This window comes from Lipotes vexillifer, unplaced genomic scaffold (genome assembly GCF_000442215.2).
Source record: "Lipotes vexillifer unplaced genomic scaffold, Lipotes_vexillifer_v1.1 scaffold1598, whole genome shotgun sequence".
Taxonomy (NCBI): domain Eukaryota; kingdom Metazoa; phylum Chordata; class Mammalia; order Artiodactyla; family Lipotidae; genus Lipotes; species Lipotes vexillifer.
Genome location: NW_006799777.1, coordinates 396,180 through 421,143, shown reverse-complemented (window position 1 = coordinate 421,143; position 24,964 = coordinate 396,180). Strand labels below are relative to the sequence as shown.

Genomic DNA, 24,964 nt, shown 5'->3' with positions numbered 1-24,964 from the left:
GAACACATTTGCAGAAGTTAAAAAAAAAATCTTTACCAAGGATGAGAAATAGCAGGGGGGGGAGGAAATAAATATTCTCCTGCCCATTGGCTGATTATCTTAAAATACAGTTAGCACGTTGCCTAAGCAAACATATTGTCAGTTTCCATTTAGTAAAGTTCTAAGACTATATCTAGTTTCCTTTTTTTTTTCCTTCAGAGAGTAATAGGAGTTAGGCAAGCATTATCTAATTAGTCCTTTGAATGCCTTCAACTTTTCTTTTTCCTTTCTTCAAAAGGACACTGCCTGCTGCTAGGTGCTTAGCTGCAAATAACATTTTTGGACTAGATGAGAAGAAATCCAGACTCTCCTGTAACAGTGAAAGGATTATATGTGAACCTTGTTAAAAAGTCCAAACAATATCAGATCTCACAGCCTTATTTCTCTCTAGCCCACTGGTAGGCTGGCATCCCAGCCAGGGTCAGGGAATGTGGAGGATGATAGTCTCTATGATCAGCAGCCAGATGTGACTAAGGAAATGAAGAAAGTAAAATCTCAAGCACTGCTGTCATTGTTGTCTCACCGCGTAAATAACCAAAACAGCCTAGGCTGGGATAGAAGTCCATTAAGTGTGGGGTTCTCCTTAAATATTAAGCACATGTTAGGCAGGGAAATGTAGAAAACTATTCATAGAAAACTATTCCTTCATTAAAAACAAGCAAAAGAAAACAATATTTATAGAATTATTACTGCATAAGAGGCACGAGTCTAAGCTAATGCATGGATTAATCAAATTAAAACAATACCTATAAAATAGGTCTTTATATTATTATTTTATTTTGTAGATGAGGAGAAAATGGTAAAATAATTCTTTAGCTAGTTCTATGATTTTTCTAAATTTGTGTATTTAAGATAAACTTTTCAATTTTTTTTTAGTATCTTATTAAAGAGAATTCCCTTAGACCCATAAAAATATAATAAGCAGTGTGACTCTAATTAGAATATGCCCATGTATGTTGGGGAGAGGACAAGTCAGCTGCTAAGAGCTGCAGTCCCAAAATTGTTCTGTAAAGCTGGTCTGGAGGTTACTGATATAAATGATTTCTCTTACGCTGTTCTTACATATTGCAAAGAGGCATTAAGCTAACAAGCCTCGAAAATGCGTGCCCTTAGACGTGGCAGATCATTCATTGGAACTGTTCTTCCCCTTGGGGAGAATGAAAGTCTGGAGAGAGAGAGAACTGGCTGACCTCGCCTAATTAACACAGTACCGACGCAGGCAGAACAGGCCGGCAGTGACAGGGCTGTGCTTCAGGGATGTATGTTCCTGGTTTGTGATCCAGGTTATGTCAACGTCATTCTGGTGCCATTTCAGCGGCTCTCTATTGGACACAAGAGAAAGACAGAAGGGGAAAAGACAAAGGAAAACTATAGACTATTTTTTTTTTTTAAATGTACTTGAGAACTTTGCTTTTCCCTTAGGAGATGAGCTCTTTCTAAGCCTGTGTGCAGCTGCAGTCTGAAGCTTGACAAACAGGTCAGGAAGATAGGAAAATGCTATAATAGAAGCACAGCTTTTTCAATGGAAGCTGATACTCCTAAATGTTACAGTGCTTCAGTCTGAAGTTTAACTAATCAAATGTCTTTAATCTAGAAATTGAACCAGGCAGCAGTAAACTGCAGAAGGTTTATCCTGCACTGAGAATGCATATCATTCATTTTATATCTTTCCTTGTGTTTAATAAATGAAAATTTCCAAAAACCTATTGTTAAAGATATAGAATTTTGCTTTCTGTTTTGGGTAAGCTGGTATCATGCAATTGGTCTCTAAAGCTTTTAAAATAAATATTGTCACCTTTTTCTAAGAACGGTATTGAAAGGAAAGCAACAAAGAACTCAGATTTTGAATGATTTTATGGAGGAGGGGGTGTGATTTGTGCTAATATAGTTTCTGTGCTAATAATTAGAGATTGAAAAACTGTTCTCATGTAGGCCAAGGGACTCCCTAAATTAGAGAAGTCTTCACAATTTCAGTTACTTCCTAAGATTCTAGTTGGAACTATATCCCTTTCTGTCTGTCTTGTACAAAACAAACAAACAAGCAAACAAATTAATTTTATCAATTCTCAGTTTCAATTCTATAGAACTGAGATAACCAATAATATTATTACAAATAATAGAGAATGGTTAGCAAAATGCCTGGCACATAGTAAGTGCTTAATATATTTATAGGTACTAAAACACTTACTACGTGACATTTAAGAGAAAATTTCATTCTTTGCAACAATAGGATCTTGTGTCTCCTTGGGGAATAATCCCTGAATTATTTTAAGCCAAGCCAAATGGGAAAAAAATAGGTTATTAATTCAATACCAATTGAGTTAGGATAACCTTGGAATTTTTGTCCTTGTATATAGATTTGTCCTGTCTCAAAAATCTTCTTTAGCTAAAAGACATTCTGAATTAATAACATAATTTCATTTACTAAATGTTTTCTAGGCAGCAAGCATGAAGCTATGTACTTTGCTTAAGGTACTTCTATTTAATCTTTACAAAATAATATGAAGTGACGTATACCTCCATTTTCAAAAGAGGACAATAAAGACTGAGGAATATTTGGTAACTTGCCCAAGGTTACACAGAGAATAAATGGTGAAGGCAAAGCTTAAACAATCAAAAACTAGAAATCTAGGTGAAAGAAAAGATCTGTCTTGTCTGTGAGTTAGTGTCTACTTGATTTGACTCACTCTAGATTGTGAGTTCTTAGGATTTATTACCTCTGGTAAACACAGACATTTGTGTAGCTTTGCCTTGAGTAGACTACTTTCAACTGAACTGATTTATCAGCCATCCAGAATTTCTACAGTAATTTCTATATTCAAAAAAATGTAAAATATATGGAATATTATGAGTCATGCCAATAAAATGCCTTAAAACAGTGATTTAATGATCTGGAAATTTCTCTAACAATATAAGAAACCTATTCCTTTCTTCTCTGATTAGTTCAGACCCCATGTACCTTAAATATTCATGCAAACTCTTTCCTCCTTTTATATTATTTCTACTATAAATTTGCATTTTGTTCCCATTATCTTGAATTAATTTATATGGGCTTCATTTTTAATACAATCAAATAAGTTCTGGAAATACATATTTCATTATTTTTTGAATGTGGGGAAAAAGTAATCTCAAATGACTGAATAAAAAGAAGTAAATTAAATGCATTGTTTCAGATTTCACACACAACTTACAAGTCTGTATGCTTGCAAGGTTAATTATTTATGCAGAATCAAACAACTGGACTGCTTATGAAACTGAACTTCCTTCTAGACCCTTCTACATTTTATATAAGGAATAGAAAAATGACAATCTGATAATGTCTATATTGTGTCATTGAGTCAATATATAGTCAACCCAGTCTTTGACATTTTTTTCAATTATTTTGACAGTTAATAGGGAAAAAATAGCCTGGAAGGGTATCAAAATTTTTGATGTATTTTGATATATTCACTCAAAAATAAACAATAGTTTATCATTGTTCTGTGCTATGGATATGATTGTTTCCTAATTCTAATTCAATTCAGCAAACTGTGCTGATTACCTAGACTACATATATATATTGTAGAACTAAAATCATGAAGGAGGCATAGTACTCTGTCCTTAAAAATAAAAATAAAACTGAAATTAAAGGAGCTAGCTTTCATCTTTCTATCTCTCTCTCTAATAATTTATAAAATGAAATAGAAGTAAATACAATAATTACCAAATAACTCAAATGGTTGGTTAATCAGAATACATCACTTCTAGATTAATCTAGAGCAGTGATTCACAAACAGGAATGCTTTCCCACACCAGGGACATTTGGCAATGTCTAGAAACATTTTTCATCATCATAACTGGAGTGGAGACAGGCAGTGGAGGGGGACAAGATGCTATTGGCAACTAGTGGGTACAAGGTAGAGGCCAGGGATGCTAATGAGCATCCTACAATGCACAGGACTGTCTGTCACAAAAATTATCTGGTCTCAAATACCAATAGTGCTGAGATGCAGAAGCCTAGATCCAGATAACAGTAAACTTACTGCATCAAGATAATATTTTACATCAGTAATATGTTTATACAGTTTATACTCTTTAGTTTTTAAGATCCTCAAAATATCAGTATTACTGAAGAGGACTCACTCTCAGAAATAAAGATATTGAATAAACTAATGAACTACTCATTGACAAAAGTACAGTTGGAAAAGAAAGCCAAAGGGGATAAGTAAAAAAAAGAGTATGGTATTTCAAAGTTATTAAAATTGGAATGGCCCCATATAGGCCAGCACCCTAGTGTTCTCATAAAGATACTATGACACTATCTAATCCTAAATATTTATTAGGTATAGTATTTCAACAATGTCAACATTATTAGGATTTCCTTGGTCACCTTCCACATATGCATTTTCATTTTTTCCCCTGATGCAATCATTGATGGAAATATTGGTATAGGATAGTGCTTGACAAGTTGTAAAGCATAACTATCAGGCTGAGCTTTAAAATTTTGGCAATTCTATCTGAGGACTTCATTAGAGAGTTAATAAAATCAGTGTTGTGTTGCTGTCATTCTATAGCAAAGACCCACCACTGAAAAGCATGTGCTTTTTCCCTAGATAGATTAAAACATTCATTCTGGTGGCATTTCTTTGTGATTAAAGTAAAAGCTCAGGCTGAGTTAAAAGTAATAATGCAAAAACTGTACAAAGTGGCAAAAATCCCACAATGTTGGTCTGATAGCAAAATAACTAATTAAAAAAAAAGGATGACATGGTTTTTATTAACAAGTCTTCACCACAAATTTTGAATCAGTAGACTCAAATGAAATAGGCAAGACAAAAGAAATATAACAGAGCTGTGCTTACAGGTTCTCCTAATTCATCATTTAAAATTCTAGTTTCATTTTCTCTTCCACTTTTAACATTTGTGAAAACAACTAATAATCATATTGTTACTTCTATAAATTGTATTTACTTTGTATCAACCTAACTGCTCCTATAAAATCCAGCCAACAGCATTGTAAAGCAACTATACTTTAATATAAATAAATAAATACATAATAAAATAAAGGAAAAAAAAATCCAGCCAAATGGTTAGAATGTTGGTATTTATTCATGTCTCATGTCCTTATCATAATATGTCTACATGTATAATAAAATACATACATTCCCAGGGGTTCTTAAAAAATTTCCTCCTAAATCATTTTAATATTTTGTTTATTATCTTATAAAAGGGAAAATTGTACCCAATAGCTTAATTTCCAAGAGATTTATGTTACAACACTTAGTAGAAAACATTTTCACTATTGTGTTCATTCTCTATTCATCCAGTCATTACTTATTATGTACCTCACACTTTTTACAATACTGAGGAGTATGGTGGTGAACAAAATAGGTAAGATTCCCACTGCAAGAAAACTCATATTTTGGTGCAGAAGACAACCAATAAGAAATATATATATATATGAGGAGGGAGAGAGAGAGAGAGAGAGAGGATTATTAGGGCTCATTTAGGTGAGTTGGTTAGCGAGGACTGCCCAGAGGAAGCTATTTGAGCAGAGACCTGAAAGAAGTTTAGTAGTGAGCCACACAAGCATCTGGAGGAAGAATGTTTCAGGCTAAGGTAAAAATTAATGTGCAGGTCTTAGGTTAAAAATTAACAGCAAGAAGGCCAGTGTGGCTTGGGTCAAGTGAAGAAAGGAAAGACAGTGTTAAGGCTAAAGCTATATCCAGGGACAAAATCATGTATGGCCTTATAGGATTTATAAAAAAACTCTACTACCAAGGGTTAAATAAATAATATAAGAAAGCATCTTATTTTACTAATGATGAAATTACATAATACTACATTCATCATCAGAAAAGGTTTTATAAACTACTCACTGGACACTATAGTGAGTTGGACACTATTTTAGACAACTGGAAAATAACATGCAAGAATACTCTGGTGCTACTCAAGATATCCCCAACTACCTTTAGTGGCAACATAACATTCTTTTTAAAGTCTCTAAATATAAATTAATTTAAATAATTTTATTTTTAATTTAATTTTTTAATTAATTTATTGATGCCACATTTGTTCAGTAAGCGTATGACACAGCCCCTGCTCTATGATGAATATATAATACACATAGAACAGAAAACAATGAGAGAGCATAGTCAGCGCCAATACAAGAGGAGTTTCTTTTGTGGATGATGTGTGGGGAGGTGAGAGACCATATAATATATTTAATATATAAACTGGAACATTTTTTAAAGTGAAAGGGGAGACTATTAATAATCCTGCTGGGAAAAAATAATGTAATTTGTCACAGTTTCAAGCAAATCAGAACACAAGTTAATGATATGTCCATAGAATTTCAGAAAAGAAGAGTTAAAAGTGACTCCTGACACCTTCTTCAAGAAAATAGCACCTGCACTTGGCTTGTATGTAGGCATGTGACTGGGCAGAAGGAAGGTGGGAATGCATTCTAGTCCAGGGAAACGACATTATGAGGCATACTGATATGGGAATCATTCTATCTAAGATGAAGCATTAATGATTATAAAGAGTGGGAGATAATATTGGATGGTTTAAGAAAGAGATGTGTTGAGGTGTAAAAGCAGAGATTATAATATATTTTAAGGTCCATGAAAAAGAGTCTCATACAAGAGAATCACTTAAGGTCTCTTGGTAAGCATGTAGCATGCATAGAGTAAAAATATTCCTAAACTCCAATTTGATGTCAGATGAGAATATTATGGAGCCATGTATATTATAAAGTGTACAGATATTTTAATTCTGCATAATCTATATATTGCTGTATGATAAATTGCAACAAGAATAGCATATGGGTATGTTACTGACATGTAAAGTCAAACCACTCTTTTATGCATGTGTGTAAAGGATTATGAGGATCTTAGTGACTGCTAGATCGATTTGACAAAGATGGTAAACATAGCAAAAATTATATACATATGTGTACATATATGTGTGTATATATATATATATACACACATATGTTAGCATTTTAGATAATAATGATAATTTATGAACACTCAATATAGTCCTGAAATTATGGTAACATTTTTGTAAATGTTTCCCCCAAATCCTAAGAGCTTGGTGTTATTTTGATTATTTTACAGATGAATAAACAGAACTGAAGAAGTCAGGTAATTAGCTGAAAACTGCATAGCTGCTAGATGCAAAAGTTCAAACGTAGTTTTGCATTGCTATGAATTCCATGATTTTGTTCATGGTTCCACCTTACCTTACACCTATGCATGCACTCACTGAGTTCAACCCCATGTGGCTCAGTTCTTGCACAGAGGTCCCAACTGGAATAGGAAGCTGGGTACTTAGTACACGTCTCATGTCACTCTACTATATTTGGACTCATGCTAGTATCACTGGTGTCTTAAGCACTTCTTTCAATTAAGAATAAGGGATAAGTACTTAGCATTTTTTTTTTTAATCAAATTTCCTGCTCTACCCAGTCTCTGATGTGGTATATTCTGATATTTCCTGATTTTCATTTAAGCAGTTTGTGTGCATCCAGTTTCTTTAGGTGATCCCTATAAATCAGAATCCCTCATTTTTCACCTTTAACAATCAGCTCCTTAATCAGTGGTTTCTGAGTAAATGTATCCATCTAACAACTGGTTTACGTTCTTGAGATTTACAGTAATCCCTACAAACATACGGTTTTCCTATTTCTAAAACTATAATATTGATTAATCCTCCCAGGTTCCAAGAAAATTATTATAGTGTTTTTATTTTAGCTATTATAGTTCCTAGTAGTCTTGTGATTTTAGAAAATATCTTGAATCAATCATCAGAAACCTTAATTGACAAACAAACTAGGAACAGAGGTTTATGGGGAAAGATACATCACAGAGCCCACACTTGTGGAGAATACTCAGAATACATCTAAGTAATTGATACTCAATAAAGAAGTCTGAATAAGTTTGGTTTTTAAGAAGTAAACTCCTCTGTATCCAGAAATTTTAAAAAGTGTTAAAGATTCAGGCAATATAGGAACTGACCAAAGAATAGCCAGTTTAGGAAACTGAAGTCTGGAAAACTTCTGGGCAAATTAAAAAAAAGAACAAGGCAAACATGAAAAAATAATTGACTCAGGGAGAAACAACATGTTTTTTTCCACTGAAATCTTTTATTTTCATAGTTGATACGTATTACATATCTCTGCATGTCTAACGTGATTAAATATGATTTAACATGAATATTAGGCTCAAAATAATAGCCATTCTTAATTACTGTAAATGTATCAATTTTAAAGGCATAGTTCTTCTTTCTTAATGTGTACTTTCATTGCTCAAAAACCTCTATTAATCATTACTGGACTTTATCATAATTTCCAGTTCATTAGTTTATTTTAATAATAATTATAAGACAGGAAAGATATAAACATAATTATAAAAATCAAAAAACATCTGATTTTTGCAGAAAAATCTCTTGTAGAATTAGAAAAAGAATAAATTCTAAATAGCTTTTTTATACCATTTGTATTATTAGTATAGCTCCTACCAACTTTTCTATTTTTTTCAAAGAAATCAACTAAAAAAGTTCTAGCCAGTGTTCTATGCTATGTGAATTCATGAGTAGGAATTTGAAGATTTATTACAGTGATTACATATCAACAGGTATAAATATGTATTTTATGATCAGGATTTTTTTTTCTGAAGCAGGTGAACCATAGGGACAAACCCCCAGAGCAGAAAATATACCATTTCAGTGCCTCTTGATAAATAGATAATATCGACTATTTCTATATGATGCATAGCAATGTGACAAATAAATTACCTTCATTAAAGATTTGCATGAAGGATTAATGAGCATTAGTTAAGCAGTTAAAGCACAAAAATGTTTATGAAAAATTACATTGAATGTAAGAAGAAGTTGAGCAGCAGAGAATCTCATTATAATAAGTTATCTTATCTAAATATTCTCTACTGCACCTATATGATAAATGTAACCCAAAGGCAACCAAAGTTCCACATTTAACATGTGAAGCTTAGGCTAATCACAACTCTAGAGGATTTTGTCTTCTGTGAACTCATCTACCTAAAGGAGGGATAATTTATTAAGCTCATATTTGTTTCCTGTTATTATTTATCCTGCAATAAATCTTCAAATTTAACTATAAAATTTGCATAGCATGAAATTAAAAGAAGTAAAGATATCTCTTAAAAAAATCACTGTCAATGAAAAATGTTGAGTGTTTTGAATATGTACTTTATGAATTTTCTTTTGCTTTCAATGCCTATAGCTAAATTAAATTTTATTTATTTTATTTTATGTACAAATGACAAATACCTTTTGGATAAAAGACATTTTACTAAATAAAACATATAAAAATGAGTAAACATTTTTTTTTACTAATCAAGATTTCCATTTTCCTCCCTTTGGAATATTGCCCAAGATTAATGCTTTCTACTCAGCAAGCACTGCCATCTTGTGGACTCCTGTTAATTCCAGAAAATATTGGATTATTTATGTATAGGATTTTTTTTTTTTTTTTTGGTTAAATATTTGGAAAACTCTAAGTCTTAATGTAAGAGGGGAGTAGGAATAAATATCCTTTTTGGCAGTTGTACAATAATATTTCTTTTACCCCTAGGAACATCTGCATGTAAGGCAAACTCTCCTTCCATTTTACAGTAGGTTTCTATGCTAGCAGGACACATTCTTACCTTTTTACATACTTAAGGCTCTGTGACAACAGTTTAATTAAATTGCGACTCAGTAGTTAATAGGAATATCTAGAAACCTGCTTTTGTCTGGTGAATGGGATTTAGACACTGCTCTGATTAGTTGCTATTTGAAGCATCAAAGTTTTAATTGGCAAAATTAGACCCCATAATATACATAACTCAATCTAATAAATACTTGAAATAACTATTAATCAGATTTTTCTTTTTTCAAATAGAGATCTGTGCTCAGCAAGGCTTCTTGGTCAAGTTTTTGATCTTTGTATCTTAGTTCCCTCATTCATAAAATGGGGTTACTTATCCCTGTAGAGATTAAATAAGTTAATATACATAGAACACACTGTCTGGAGCCCATTAAAGTGCTATAGAGGTTTACTAGATCCTATTGGTGTTACACCCAGTTCTCTCTCATCTGGTTAATGCACCCATCTGGCAGCTGCACCTTCTCCAGAGATTTCCTTACCTAGGAAATTAAGCTCCCTTCCCTAGTTGCACCTCACTTCCCCCACCTGGTAGACAATAACCAACTGATGCAGGGGAGGTGAGTATAAAAGACTGGTTCTCTTTACCTTCTGTTGACTTACCAAATCTACAGTGAAATTTGTATTCAAGAGCCCTAAGTGAGATTAGTCTTAAACCAATCTCTGGAGGGGACCACATCTTTGCTTAGTTATTTTTTCTTTCTTTCTTTCTTTCTTTTTTTTTTTTCTTACCCAATCCTGCTTCCCTTATTCCTTCGCCTGGGAACACTGTCAATAAATCACATTCAAAAGAATCCCCTTCTCAGACTCTGTTTCTAGGAAACTGACCTAAGACCATAAAATGTTCACTGTTACTGTTGTTGTTGTTATCATTAAGCTGTATAATGTTTTGATTTAATGAGGATAAACTTTTAGATTACCTTGGTCATATCTAATTGATTAACTACATAGTCTTCCAGTAATTCTCCGTGCATCTTTTCTTTCAGCTAAGCCCTTCATAATTTTGATAGACACAAAATGCCAGGTCATATTTCTTGGCAAGATTCTAGGAAACAGATATTCTGTTGTTCATTAAGCACTGAGATCTGTGTATTTTAACAAGGAATTGTCAGAAGTGTAACATGAATGCTTTTTAATGCAAAGTTTGAAGCCTAAGGTGAACTTGTGCCATGGACCATCACACCCTGCTGAGAAAATGCTGGTCTCTGACTTGATGAAGTTTGAAGTTCAATAAAAATAATTTTAAAACCAATTATCAGAGCAAGAAATTTAGGTTGCATTTTGAGAAGAGTTAGCAATGACCTTTACATCTAGACACAGGACTCCTGGGATAAAAAGAAGTTTCTCTGTAGTGTGAAACATTCCCAAAGGAAAATAAAAATAGATAGTGTCACCCAGTTGGTATAATCACTTGAACTCTAGAACTTGGAATTCACTTACTTGGAGTCATTTGAGTTGTGGATCATGAGAGAATAACAGTTTACTACTGTTTCTATTATAAATATTCTTTTCTTTATCTTTTGTTTTACTAAAGGTGTTTTGAATTATAGGCAAAAATTTTATTTTGTCTCAGTGACATATTATAACTTTTAAGCAGGACTCTGTTGTTTCTGACTCTAGGTAACAAACATATGAAAATACATGTCTCAAAAACTTATAAAAAGAAGAATTAGTAATTTGTTTTGTTCAACCAAGATAACTGAAATTTAAGGTAAAAATACAGCCTGCCTTTGTATTAAGGTAATTAGATTTTTAAAACATACAAATGTCCTCTCTTGCATTCTTCACAACATCTTTTAAAATATCTTGATTCTCCCGGTGCTAACCAAGTGTCAGTTAGACAGCTTTACTCTGTTGTTACTCTCAGGATCCTTGCTTCTGGCTATGTTTTGACACATGTAGAAATTAAACCCAACTGTACAAGGTTCAAGATGAATCTGAATTGCACTAAATACTACTGCAACATATTAAGTAATTTATCTTAAGCCAATAGCTATCCTTACTGAGCAGTTTCTGCATGTTGAACACTCTCATTTAAGTGGCATATATAATCCCCAGCACAATCACATCATATATTCCATTTTAAGGATATTGAAATTGAGGGCCAGCAAGATTAGAATATAATAATCAAAGCAAAATAATGCAATGATAAAATACAGGCTTAGAGTGAGTCAGACAAGTTGGAATTTTTCCTCTGAAAGTTATTAGCTATAATTTTCCACTGGTTCACCTGTTTGTGTCTCAGACCTTAAATGTTGTAGATGATTGTAATAATGGTAATAACCACATCAAGTTCTGTAATACTAACCTTACATGTAATATCTCATTTAACCTACAATTTCCTCCATTAAATTGCATTTTACAGATGAGTAGACTAATTTAAATAGTTTGCCCAAAGGTACCTAGGTCAGTGGATCATGCAGCCATCTCTGGAACTCTGGTCTTTGTGATTCCGAAGTCCATGGTCTTATTCACTCACAATGTTGCTTTCTAATCTCTGTGTATGTGTGTGGCTGAGAGAAGTGGGAAAATGTGCAAAGTGTGTGACTCATAGTAAGTTCTCAAGTTAGTTCCTTTCCCAACCCCACCTTACATCTCCATAATATCTTAAACAGTGCTTTGCATATAAAAATGTATCACTACCTACTTGATGATACTCCCAGTTGTCTTGATCTCAGTCTCCATCCTAAAGCCAGCAGCCAAAATAATCTTTATATATGATCTGTTTAGTAACTTGAGCTGCCAAATCAGCTTCCTCAACAGTGTCAGTGACATGTTCAAGAAGAGGCTAAATGACTGACCACCATGAAACTGTTAACCAGAGAGGGAGTTTGGATCACATTTAATTTAATGCTCCCCTCAATCTCTGTCCAATTTACCTAGTAGAATAAATCACAAAAATACTTCATAGTAACTTTGTAAGCAAGACTTTCTCTCTTGTCCATTGACAGTACATTCCAGATTCTTAAAACTGCCTGCATTACTTCTCAATGCCTGTTTTTAGCTCAACTACAAACATAATCTTAGATTCATATTCTAAAGGCCAAAATAAGTTCATGTAGAGCTGAAAAAATTTGCAGTGAGAACATTAAAGTGAAAAATATTTACTCTTATTCTTAAATTTAGAAATATTTATAAAAATACATATGTAGATGTTTTATTCTATTTATTTTTTCATCAAATATGTATTAAGCAACCACACACCAGGCATCCAGCTGAGGTCTAAGGATAAGGTGGTGAAGACAGTAGATTTACTCTCTACCCTGCCAAGAGTACTTAATGTGGCTGATAGTGACATTTTCTATCACAATGCAGATATAAATCAGAAATGTAAAAAAAATATTGCCTTCTAATTTCAGGTGTATCCCCTTATGCTCAGTAGTAATGGATAATTAATGGTACAATTCTCTAAAATTTCCTTCATGATGTCCTTAATTCCAAAACTCAAAATTGTAGCTAGCCATCAGCTAAAACTTTTATATAAACAAAATATTCATAGTACCAATTTTTAAAACAGTTCTGTTTTGGCCAGTAACTTACTAAATTCCACTATTCAAGTATCTTCATATCAATTAATTCATCAAAACAGGAGGCAAAGGAGTCATAACGGTTAATGGAATTGTAAAAACAAAAATGATTACAAAGCAATTAGTAAATATTAAAATACTTATGACATACACTCTATTAAGCAGCATCCAGTAAAACTTAACAAAAAAATATATCAAACTACAGTACAAAACTTAAATTATTTAAAAAACAAACTAAAAGGTTACACTTGTATAATAAAGAACAAATCATAATTATAGCTATTTGACAGATATAACATTAAATCTCACATTACAGGAATAATCAAAAAGGGAAAAGACCAGGGATTTTGGTAAGTACAGCCCATTAGGTGAAAATTTTACTATAAACCATGAAATTGAGCATATATTAAAAATAGGGAAGGTTCTGATTTTTAGGTTTTCCTTTTTATAGCTGACAAGGATAAAGAAACTAGGTTCCCTGGGAGAGTTGCATTATTAATTGGGTGGTGAACAAATCAATTGCTACATCCATTGTGTTCTCTCCAAATCTTTTGACCCAAAGCTTCTTCTGTAACAGAAGCAGAATACTGTGTGTTCCTAATAACACACATTATTAGGCAGAAGAATGTTTATTTTCTAACTTGTAGTTATATTAAAGAATCTTGAAATGAATTGCATATGATTACTCATTGAAATTGTTTACAAAGACTTCAGAGACTGCAGTATCCAGTTTTGTTCCCCTTTCTCACCCTTTTTTTTTTTTTTTAAATTAATGGCACTACAGTTATAAGAAATGAACATCATTGCCCTTATGGTTAATACTGTTTTTATACCCTATAGATGTAGAAATATGTCATTTAAGTAATCATCTTATGTGTCAAGGGAGCAAAGACAGGGTAATCTGTTTTGTGACACCGAATCAATTACAGCAATTGTGATGAAAGTCTGCACTGCATAAAGCCATGAAACCTAGACATTCAATTAGGACAATAGACAGAGCCAACCCAGAGACTTTCCCAAAATTTAGAAATAATAAATAAAATAAAGTTCAATATAAAGCCAAGCTCACAGGAAAGAAAAAAATATCTCAGGTATCAGAAACAAAAAAGAACTAAAATCCAGGACTACAATCCTAACTGAAATCTAGGAATACTGTTAATCCCTAGGAAATCTTGGAAGCAAGGTAGATTTGTTTACATGTCATGGTGACAGACCCTAGAGTCTAGGAGCTTAAGGATGACTATTTTTGCTGGTATAAAGGACAAGTCTTTGGGTCTGCTTGAGAGGGGAAGTTAGAATAGCATATCTGCAACAGCCAGGGCCTTAATGGGCTATTCTTTCAGCGAACTTGAACGGCTCTCACTGACTCAGGGAGAAAGATAAAATAATCTCCCATAAGAAACCAAAACCTTGGGGACTTCCCTGGCGGTCCAGTGGTTAAGATTCCATGCTTCCAAAGCAGGGAAGGCGGGTTTGGTCCCTGGTCAGGGAACTAGGATCCCACATGCCGTGCGTGCAGCTAAAAAACTTAAAAAAGAAAAGAAAGAAAGAAACCAAAACCTCAAGTCAATACAGCACATGGGTTTGTAGGCCAAATGTATGTTACAACACAATATAAAAATGTACTAGAGAAATTTAACATAAAAACTTTGGGGAGTATTCACTGAAGAATCGTATCAAGAACTTCTAAAACATTTTTAATTGTCTTAGCTAAACATACTATTAAAAAAGAACCTTAGAAGAATGGGAAAATCACAATTGACCAAACAGTCTCAGTATGCTTCTGATAATGAATAATAATATTAAGATTTTAGTACTTAATATATCAGCTTACCTTAAAATATTTTTAGGCCAAGCACAATTGGTATGAAATAAAGTGTTATATGAGACTAAAGACTAGACTTCAAAGCCAATTGTGTTTTACTACTTTCCTGAATCATTTTATAATCCTCACACTCTGACATACTAAAAATATAATGAATGTTTGTTTTTTATGAGAGTAAAGTTTGAAAAGAATTTTAAATAAATGCTGATAGAGAATGAAAAACCGTATGGGAGAAAGTAAACAGTGATTTTAAAAAGGATTTAGCCCTGTTCAATAGATGCATTTTTGGCAGAGGTAGAAAATCCAATTCAAGTTCAGACTGTCAGCTTTTCTATTTTGTACAATTTCTACTGTTTCATTCTTCTTAGAATTATGAAATGCTTTGCTATGTAAACTTATTTTAAAAGCTAAATAAGCATTTTTGAACCCCCAAATACACACTTACCTGTAAAATTTGAGAAAATGCCGATTTTGTGTAAATACTTTCTTCTTATTCTAAAATATTTTACAAAACACTGACTCAACAAACACTATCAGTATAACAAAACTGGTATTTCAATTAATGATAGTCTTTAATGTGATTGTTTGTTGCTTTCTTTTACTCAAAATTTCTAATAATACAAAACAAAAATTGAGGTAACTCCAGTAAAACCTAACCTAAAGTAAATTGCAAAAATATAAAAATGCCTGAGTGATGTTTGAGCAACAAATGAAACTCTCATTATAACAATTAGAAGAACTCATATATTTAAGGGAAGAAAAGAAGGAAGGGAGGGAGGGAGGGAGAGAGGGAGGAGGAGAGAGAGAGAAAGAAAGAGAGAGAGGAAGAAAAGAAAGGCATAAAACAAGGCTTCCCAAGCCTCACTGTAGATTAGAATCACACTTGAGCTTTATAAAAATTCAAGTAATAAGTGTTACTAAACAAATGACTCTGTGGAAACGGGACCTTAGAATCTGCTCTTTTAGCCATAACATAGGTAATTCTAATGCCTATTGAGATTTTAATGCTATTGGCCTACACATAATTCCTTCAATTTCTCATATTCTATTAACTCAATTGCAAGCTGGTTTTGATTTTCACTCATCTACTGAAACTGCTATTCAGTGATATACCACATGTCAATCCTAAGTAACATTTTCCTTTATTATATTTATAAACATTCCCATTAAATCCTTTTTGCCTTATTTGGCATTATTTAACCCTCTTGAAATTGTTAAGGCATTGGTCTCTGTGACACTGCATTTTCTTTATTCCCCTTGAATATTTCCAATGGTTCCTTCTCTCTTACCTTTTGAACATTTTCCTTCCTTTATTTAGATGTTTGTGCTTTCCAGAGAACTATCTTCTCACTGTATCTATTCTCATCTATTTACATGATTCAGTTACACCAACATACCAACAACTCTCAACCACAGATTTCCTCTCATGGACTTCAAACACATATTTACCAATTCCTGGAACTACTTATGTAGATTTGCCTCAAACTCAAAATGTCCTGAAAGTGAATCAGTGATCTTTCTCCTTAAGCCAGTTTGACTTCATTTATTTTCATCCCGAACTTCATGTATCATCCTCTTCCCAGTCATTCGAGGGAGATTATGAAAGTGTTCCTGGACTATTAGTCTCTTCATTTGTCTTACTCCCTATATATTTCTTGGGCCAATATCCTTCTTCTCATTGCTATGATCAGGTTCTGATTCAGATTTCTCCAGCTGTTACCTTCAGTATGCAATATCGTCCTATTTTTCCCTCTTTCAACTTGCACTTACCTAAATCCAACCTTTGCAGGATCACCAGGATACCCTACTAATGTACATCTTTATGTCAACCCTTTGCTAGAAAACATCCAGGATAGAGCACAAGCTCCTTAATACAACATACAGACCATGTTAATTTGTGTTTAGTAATTTGGGTTAATTTCCACTTTCTCTAACCTCTTCTCCTACTACTCCCTTTCTTGGATTTTTCACTCTAATAACACAAAACTGTGGTGGCTCAAAACCTTATTCCTTGACTCATTTTTTTTTTCCTTTTCACATTTCATAATCAATCCATCAGCAATTCTGGTCAACTCCACTATCACATTTTTACTAGAACCAGTCACCTCTTATCACTTCACCACTACTGTCACTGCCACTAACTACCATTATAGTGCAAATCATTTATATATGTCATGGCTATTTTGAAAATAGCCGCTTAGACTAGGGAACATTATTCTTCTTGCTTCCCCTTCCCCTGGTCCCTGCTTTGTCCTCATGCTGTCTCATCTGTAAACAGTAGTCAGAGAGAGTTTTTAAAATATAAATTCATGCATCTTTCTCACCCCTGCCACTCTCTAGCTCTCTTACATGCTTTAGTTTTCTTCACAGCCTTTATTACCACTTGACAAATATTTGGTGTATTCTTGTACTTTCCACTATAATGGAAGCTCTATGAGAGCACAGACTTTTTTTTTTCCACTTAGAGCATTCCTGGCCCATCAAGATCCACAACTAGTATTTGTTGAACAAATGAATAAATGAATGTAGCTCAGGCACCTCTTAACTTAAGAAGTTTTTGCTGATCAACATGATGGCTTAAGTGCCCTTCTCCATTGTCTTCTTTACAGTAGAGTATACATCTCCATTTCTTTATTCCACATTGTTTCATAGGTTTGGGTAAATCTTTCGCATTAGACCAATCTTTGAGAATGCAAAACTGTCTCTCTCATCTTTTTAATTTCAGTGCTATCATAGTGCCAGGCATCTAAAATACATTCAACACACATTAGAACTGAATGAATAAGTACATGGATGAATAGATAAAGGCTGAGCATCCTTAAAAAATATTTCAGATCTTCATGTAGTCATTAAAAGCAGCAGTTCTTTGAACATAAAATACAAAATGATATAGACATCTGGATCAAATACGGATGATCTTGCAACCTATCTAATACTTAGTAAAAGCTTTGTTGCTTGAGATTTTTAGTAAAATAATCTGTCTTTAAACAATTGAATTTTGTGTATTTTCAGAGATCGTCTATAGCTGGGTATTTAACGAGTTCCCTTCCTTTGTGGCGGAAGACAGCCGGCGGTTCATTTCCCAGGAGACAGGCAACCTTTATATTTCTAAAGTCCAAACATCAGATGTTGGCAGCTATATTTGTCTGGTGAAAAACACAGTGACGAACGCTCGAGTACTTAGTCCTCCAACACCACTCACTCTCCGTAATGATGGTAAGTTCCATGGACTGGATTGAAATGGTCAGCCAACTCAAATGTGAAAAATTGAGTATAATCTGCAAAAATACTGAATCACTATGCTGTACATCTGAAACTAATACTATATTGTAAATCAACTGTACTTCAATACAAAAAGACCTTAAAAAAAGATGTATTAGTGTTCTTCTAAGCACTTAAACCTAGCACAAATAAAATAAAAAGGCATTTGGCATATTTAGAAACTCTACACTTTTAGTCTAAGATCATGCATACCTTAGAATAAAATTTTTCACATAGGAAAGTGATGATCTATAGCTAAGAAATATTAACCTTAACACTACCCTAATGCCAAAAAGGAAGAGGGATTCCAAAAAGATGAACTGTAATAAAGACTCCACAGTTCGTTTTTTGCTCTTTAGGGCCTCTATATAGCATATGTGTATGAATTGCAAGTATTTTGCAGGTTCATTTTTCATCACTTTTTAATTTTAGCTACCTTCAAATTAAATGTTCAGCTTTTAACACTTCATGGCATAGTTATAATTGTTATTATTACTTTTCCAATAATAGGAGCAGTTGGAACTTTAACTTTTAAGTGCAATTCAGGCAGAAATGATGATTCTATAAGTATAGGTATTGCCATCTATCCAAAGTATCTTCAGATTTAAAAACCTGATTTGTAGTTATAGACATTTACAATTAAGCATTGCATTAAAGAAGTCAAGTGCTATATTACAGTTGATATATGGCTTGCTCTGTCATGCAATAAAAAAGCTATGAAGGTATTATTGAAAAGTAAGCTCAAGAATCCTGATGGATTGTGAAGCTTAAAAAATAATCTATTTCAACACTAGTCTTTTATATGCTTAGATTTAGAATATATGCTGCAGTAATGTATAGCCAGAGTTTATATATATATATATATATATATATATATATATATATATATAAAACATTAGTAATAATCCTATAATCCTATCAGGTAGAGAGTACAAATGCAATATCTATTTCAGAGATGAGGAAGCCAATTTGAAAGAGATGAAGGGACCTCCAAATGTCACACTGCTAGGTAATGGCATGGAGGAATAAATGGGAAACAAGGATGAAAAATGGGAAACCAATTTAGAGGCTACTGAAACTAACCAGTCAAGAGGTGAGGAGGTGAGGAGGGACAGAATGAAAGCAGTGGTAATAGCACTGAAGGGTTGAAAACATGCCTGGGATATTAAGAAGGTAGAATTATCAGAATGTGATGATTAAACATGAGGCTCTGGAGTAGGAGAAAGCTTTCACATAGTTCAACGAATGGATGATGATTCTTTTCATGAAAAGAGTTAAGACAGATGAAAAAATAGATTGAGAAATTGGTGAATGTGACAATTTCAGTTTTGGCTATGTTGAGATAAGATATCCATGGGAAATTTACGTGGAAATATGCAGTAGGTTACTGATACATATTCCTAATATGCACAAGAGAGGACTGAGCTAGAGAAAGAGATTTAAGTGTTATCATTGTGTATTCCATCAATACAGTTAAAACTATGATTGTGTGTATATTATGCCAACTTCAATATTATATAAGAATGTCTATAGGGTGAAAAGAATAAAGGAAAATAAATATGCATTTAGAAAACTTACCTAGTTAATAGTTTAGAATTGAGGTGATTTTCTATAAGCCATTTTCATAAAGTTTCTATTTTCTCATTAATTCAGCAAGAATTTGAAGCATCTTTGTTTGAAAATTGTAACATTTTGCTGACTAGTTCCATTTACACCATCCATTTATGTAATAATACCGTACATTCAGATAGTGCCTGAGGTTGAGTAGGCTATTCTGCCTTATTTTCATGCACCAAACCTAAACATTACATTGACCTTCACAAGGGAGAGGAACACATGTAAAGTAAGAATCCAAAAATTGACACCACCTTCACCAGTGATTTAAAAGCTCAGGACCCATGTTCAACAGTCTCTTGCACTTCTTTGATTTCATGACCCAAAGGTATCACTTAAATTTACCTTATACATTCCATAGTCAAACATTTCAAGAATAATTAGAGTAATTTGTTTGCTGCTATTTAAACTCCTTTGCCCTTCTGATTCTATTGCTCGCCCTGGGCAAAACCCCACTCCTAATGAACTCACTATACCCTTAATTTGTGACTGCCTTGGAATCTGAAAGTTGCTAGAGAGTTACACCTGCCAGGGATTCATGATCAACAACATCAATATTGCCACTGAATCTTAGTAAGTTTCTGTGGATGGTTAATTTGTAACTGTCCCAAAGATTTTTGGAATCTTCTCTGCTTTTCTCAAACTGGACAGCCTCCCTCCTTTCCCACTGCTTTACAAAACCTATTTAAGTATCAAATTTACTTTCCTACTAATGGAATTTCAAATCTAACTATTGATACATCTTCATCCACACTGTTCTTCCCTTATGTAATTTCAGTAGAGATACTCTACTGTCCCTCCTACTATTAAAACCAATCCCTCCATCCTTGACTGCTGATTTTCATTCCCACTGGCCTTTTCAGATTGTCACACTGTTAGCCATTGTTTCTTATGTAACCAATACTGTGTCACTAAACTAATAAATATTTTTAGTCATGTTAATTGAATTTACTGAAGCAGTTGAAACCGTTGACTTATTTTTATTTTACAAACATCTATAGTTTCAAAAAATCATTATTTGTGCAGTACTATATGAAAGGTTCAATAAAGCAATGCACACAAGTAAAATAAAACTGTTATTTTATAGTTAACATTTAAGTTAAAAAGAAACAGGTGAAAAACACCTGCTAAATTTCAATTACATCATTCAATGACAGTCTTATTTAAGATTTTGTGAGAGAAGTTAGAAAATTCATATTCCTTCTTTCTGTAAATTATCTGAGATTATTGTTTTTCTTGGTGATTGTCTACTAATTTTTAATTTTTATCATAGTAATACACCCTTATCAAAGGAATGTAGTGGTTTATAAGTGCTGATAAGAAGGGGAAAGAAAAAGCAAACCCACACACCTCCCTTCTATCCAGTCCTACTCCCTAAAGCTAACTTTTTAATTTCTCCTATTTTTCTTCATGAGTGTCTCATATAATGCTAGGAAATATCTGTGCTTCTTGTTTAATCAAGTTTAGACAATAACTCATATGATGTACATCTGTTTCTTCTATCCTCCCCTCTTTTATAGTTAAATAATATTTTTCTGTTGTTTCCTTTTTAACCTTGACAATGTGCTTAAATCTCTATTATCCTTTTAACTCTTAAAAATAATTCTTGACTTTCTATTATATAAAGTGATAGTTTTAGTCCTACTTTTTCCTTTACCTTTCCTACACTACTTTTATGTCATTTTGCCTTCCACATTTACTCTGACGTTCTCTCCTGCAAATGCAACCAAGTGTTCTAAACTTTCCCATAGATTAACTGTAAAAGCTTAAAACAAATAGATGTTAACAAGTTATTACTATATAATTATCTTTCAATACATATTGTTACAGATTTTTAAGCTATTTGTAGATATGTGTGCTCTACTAGACATGATTTCATAAGTGAAACTTTGAATATAACAAGAAAATAACACTGTGATACAGTTTGGATGTAATTTCTCTTAAAATTTTGCTCTATAAATACAATTCATAGTTTCAATAATAGTGTTGAAATATGAACATGAATCATCACAATGCAAATGATAAATGAAACCATTATTGTGGTTAAGAAAGCCCACAAAATGCATATGAAAGAGAAGTGAGCTTAGGAACAAGCCTTGAGTAGTCTAAATTGCTCTGGAAAGGTTAAAAATGAAAACCCTACAAAGGATAATGATAAGGAAAAGTCAGAGAGATAATAGGAAAAACAATAGTGTAGTATCAAGGAAGCCAAGAAAAATGAGTATTTCAACAAGGAGAAGTGGGCATGCAGCTCAAGATGGTGGACTGGGTGCCTGTATTTGTCTCCTGTCTCCCTTCTGAGACCCTGTAAGAAGAAATTCATGTCATCAATGAGTAGAGGAAGCATTTCATTAACAAATGAGACACTTTGATATATTTCTGGAAGAATAAGGAAGGGTGTGAGTTTAAGGATTAAACAGGCAGAGTAACTAAAACCTAGAATAAAGTTTAAGGGATCTAAGGAAAGGGCTAAAAACCATGTGCCCAGTGGAAGCCTGAAAAAGCTCTGAAATCAGTTAGCTAAGTGTGGGCCTAAGAAACGGGGCCAAAGGGGGACTGAAAGTATATACGTTGAACATCTGTTTCAGTGAAAAATTGGAATCAATTCTCTTCCCTGTCCTTACATGCAAAAAGACCAAAGGGCTCTTAACAACCTCTTAACAACATGAGTGAACTTTCCCTGGAAAGCTAAAGTTCTTAATGTGAATAGTGGCACAGAGTGCAAAACCTTCTCATTCTGGCACATGAGTGTCCACAGCCTGACAGCCAGTTCCTTGCCCTCACATCAAAGCAGAGCTGACTGTCAACCTACCTCTCCCAGCCACCCGCACCCTCACCTCAAAAGGGAACCAATTCTACAGAATCGGGAAACACACAGCAATGTCCAAGCCTCTCAGACTTAACGTTTATATGCAATGTTAACAGTTTCTATTTAAAATTACTGAGCTTACTGAATGGTTATAGAATTTATATCAGGATAATATGCAAAAAGCAGGAAAATTTAAATTATTCTAGAAAGGCATCAATTAGACTAGAATTGTTCTTAATTCAAAAAACGTCTATATTACTATTTGATCTCTCTTCAAAAAAAAAAAAAAAAATGGAAGACCATGTTTATAGGAAGGACATATTCTTGAATGCTTTCCCAAGTAGGTGGCTTATGTTAAACACTTAGTCTGAAAATAAAAATAGAATATGATTGTGGATGATTCCATTATTTGTATCACAGTCAGCTACAATTCCTACTGGGTTTTACAAACCTCTCATTGCAGAGACAGGCATTATAATGGATATTTCTGCAAACTTGACAAACACCTCTGCAGGGGTTTGAATATAAAAGTTACATTTAATCTGCTGTGACCATAGAGTTAGCTATAAAAATCATTTCAGAATATTGTGTTTTTACACTTCTTTGAAAAAAAGTAGGCCTTTCTTAAAATAACAGAGGTTATATACATAGGCAAATTATTTCCCTTCAAGGACAAATAAAATTTTACTTTATAAACTATTGGAAAATTGTCTTGGCTTGGATCCTCTTAAAGCAAAGCTTGAAACAAAATTTGCTTGTAGGTAGTTTATTTGAAATTTATCACAGAGAGCAGGAGTGTGGAATGGGGTGGGTTTGAGGAATGAACTAGTGAAAAGGGGGGTTACATTATGGAGATGACCACATCTACAGGCAGCTGGAGCTTGGTCGCACAGGACCAGAGCCTTATGAAATGCACTCAGAATAATCTCCTTGGCAGACATATCAATGGTCTTCCATCCCTGAGGGTGACTCCACAGGCAGTTAACTCCTGTGCATTTACAGGTTGCCCTCAAGTTGCAGCTGAGTGAAACTGGTTGCACCTACACAGACCTGGTTGCAGCAGTCATTGCAGGAGTAAAAATTCTGGCCAAGATCATTCAAACACACAAAAGTTGTCCAAAATACAGAGTGGGGAGTTTTAGAAGATTGGAAGTACATGAGCGATGTGATCAGATTTTCCTCTGCTGGCACTGTGAGAAACTATCTTCACACATTTACAAATGTATATTGCATACCTTTATGTGTCAGATAATTCATTAAGTAGTGAGGATATAATGGAGGGCAAAACAAATGCAATAATTGTCCTTAGGTAGCTTACAATATAATACAAGGGAAGATATTACCCTAAAAACTGAGTGTAACCAAGCATCCTAGGATCTGTCTGCCTGTCCAGTGCCCCATGGAGCCAATCTCACAGGTCATTGTGTTGTAAACAAAACAAACAAATCTAGCTCCAAAACTATTATAGGTAATACAGAATTTTACTAATGGTTTGCAGGGTAACGAATGTGGAGGCAGCATTCTGCAAAACAGCAAAATTTATTAAACACCCCCTTTTAACAACTTCTCTCTTTTGCCAAGTTTTTATTCCTACAACTCTATATCTCTCCTTCGACACACCTCTGCCTCTCCTTCAACACTACTGTCTTGGTCTCCCTTCAAGGTCTCACTATCTCGGGTCTGATGCATGGCAAGTTCATACTTTCATTTCTGCTCTCATTAGAATTCTCAGCCCAATTCTGAAGATTTTTTTATTTTATTTTATTTTTATTCAATCAACATTTATAATGAATTAGTACATGTGAGGCATTGTTCTAAAAACTTTACAAGTATTATAGTGAAAGGAATGAAAACATATAGAAACAAATATGAACTAAAAACCAAAAGAAGTTTAAATTGGTCTATGAATATCATACAAGATATTAAATGCATCTCTAGGGACAGAAAAGAACATTACATTCTGATAATAGGTTCACTTTTTCAAGGAGGTAGAGCAAAGCATTTTCCCACAATTCACTATGCACAGCACCAGGCTCCTCACTCCTCTTCTGGTCCAGATGGAATCTTTTCCTGTAAGAGCTCACTCCTTCCTAAGGCAGCATTTTTTCAGGCCCTTCTCTAGGGCTATAGTGACTCCAAAGTGACACAGAGAGGATAATGAAAAAAGAGAAGAAAGAAAAATAAAAAAAGAAAAGAACGAAAAATAAAAACAGTCCTTGGGG

The 24,964-nt window shown here is 33.6% G+C and overlaps 1 protein-coding gene across 1 annotated transcript in view; it reads left to right on the top strand.

The window, feature by feature from the left end:
* CNTN5 (contactin 5) overlaps window positions 1–24,964 on the top strand; it is a 533,631-nt gene that overhangs the window by 116,725 nt on the left and 391,942 nt on the right. The window contains exon 6 of the mRNA XM_007471947.1: window positions 18,071–18,274. Within this exon, the coding sequence (XP_007472009.1) occupies window positions 18,071–18,274 (204 nt within the window). The remainder of the gene's footprint in view (window positions 1–18,070; window positions 18,275–24,964) is intronic.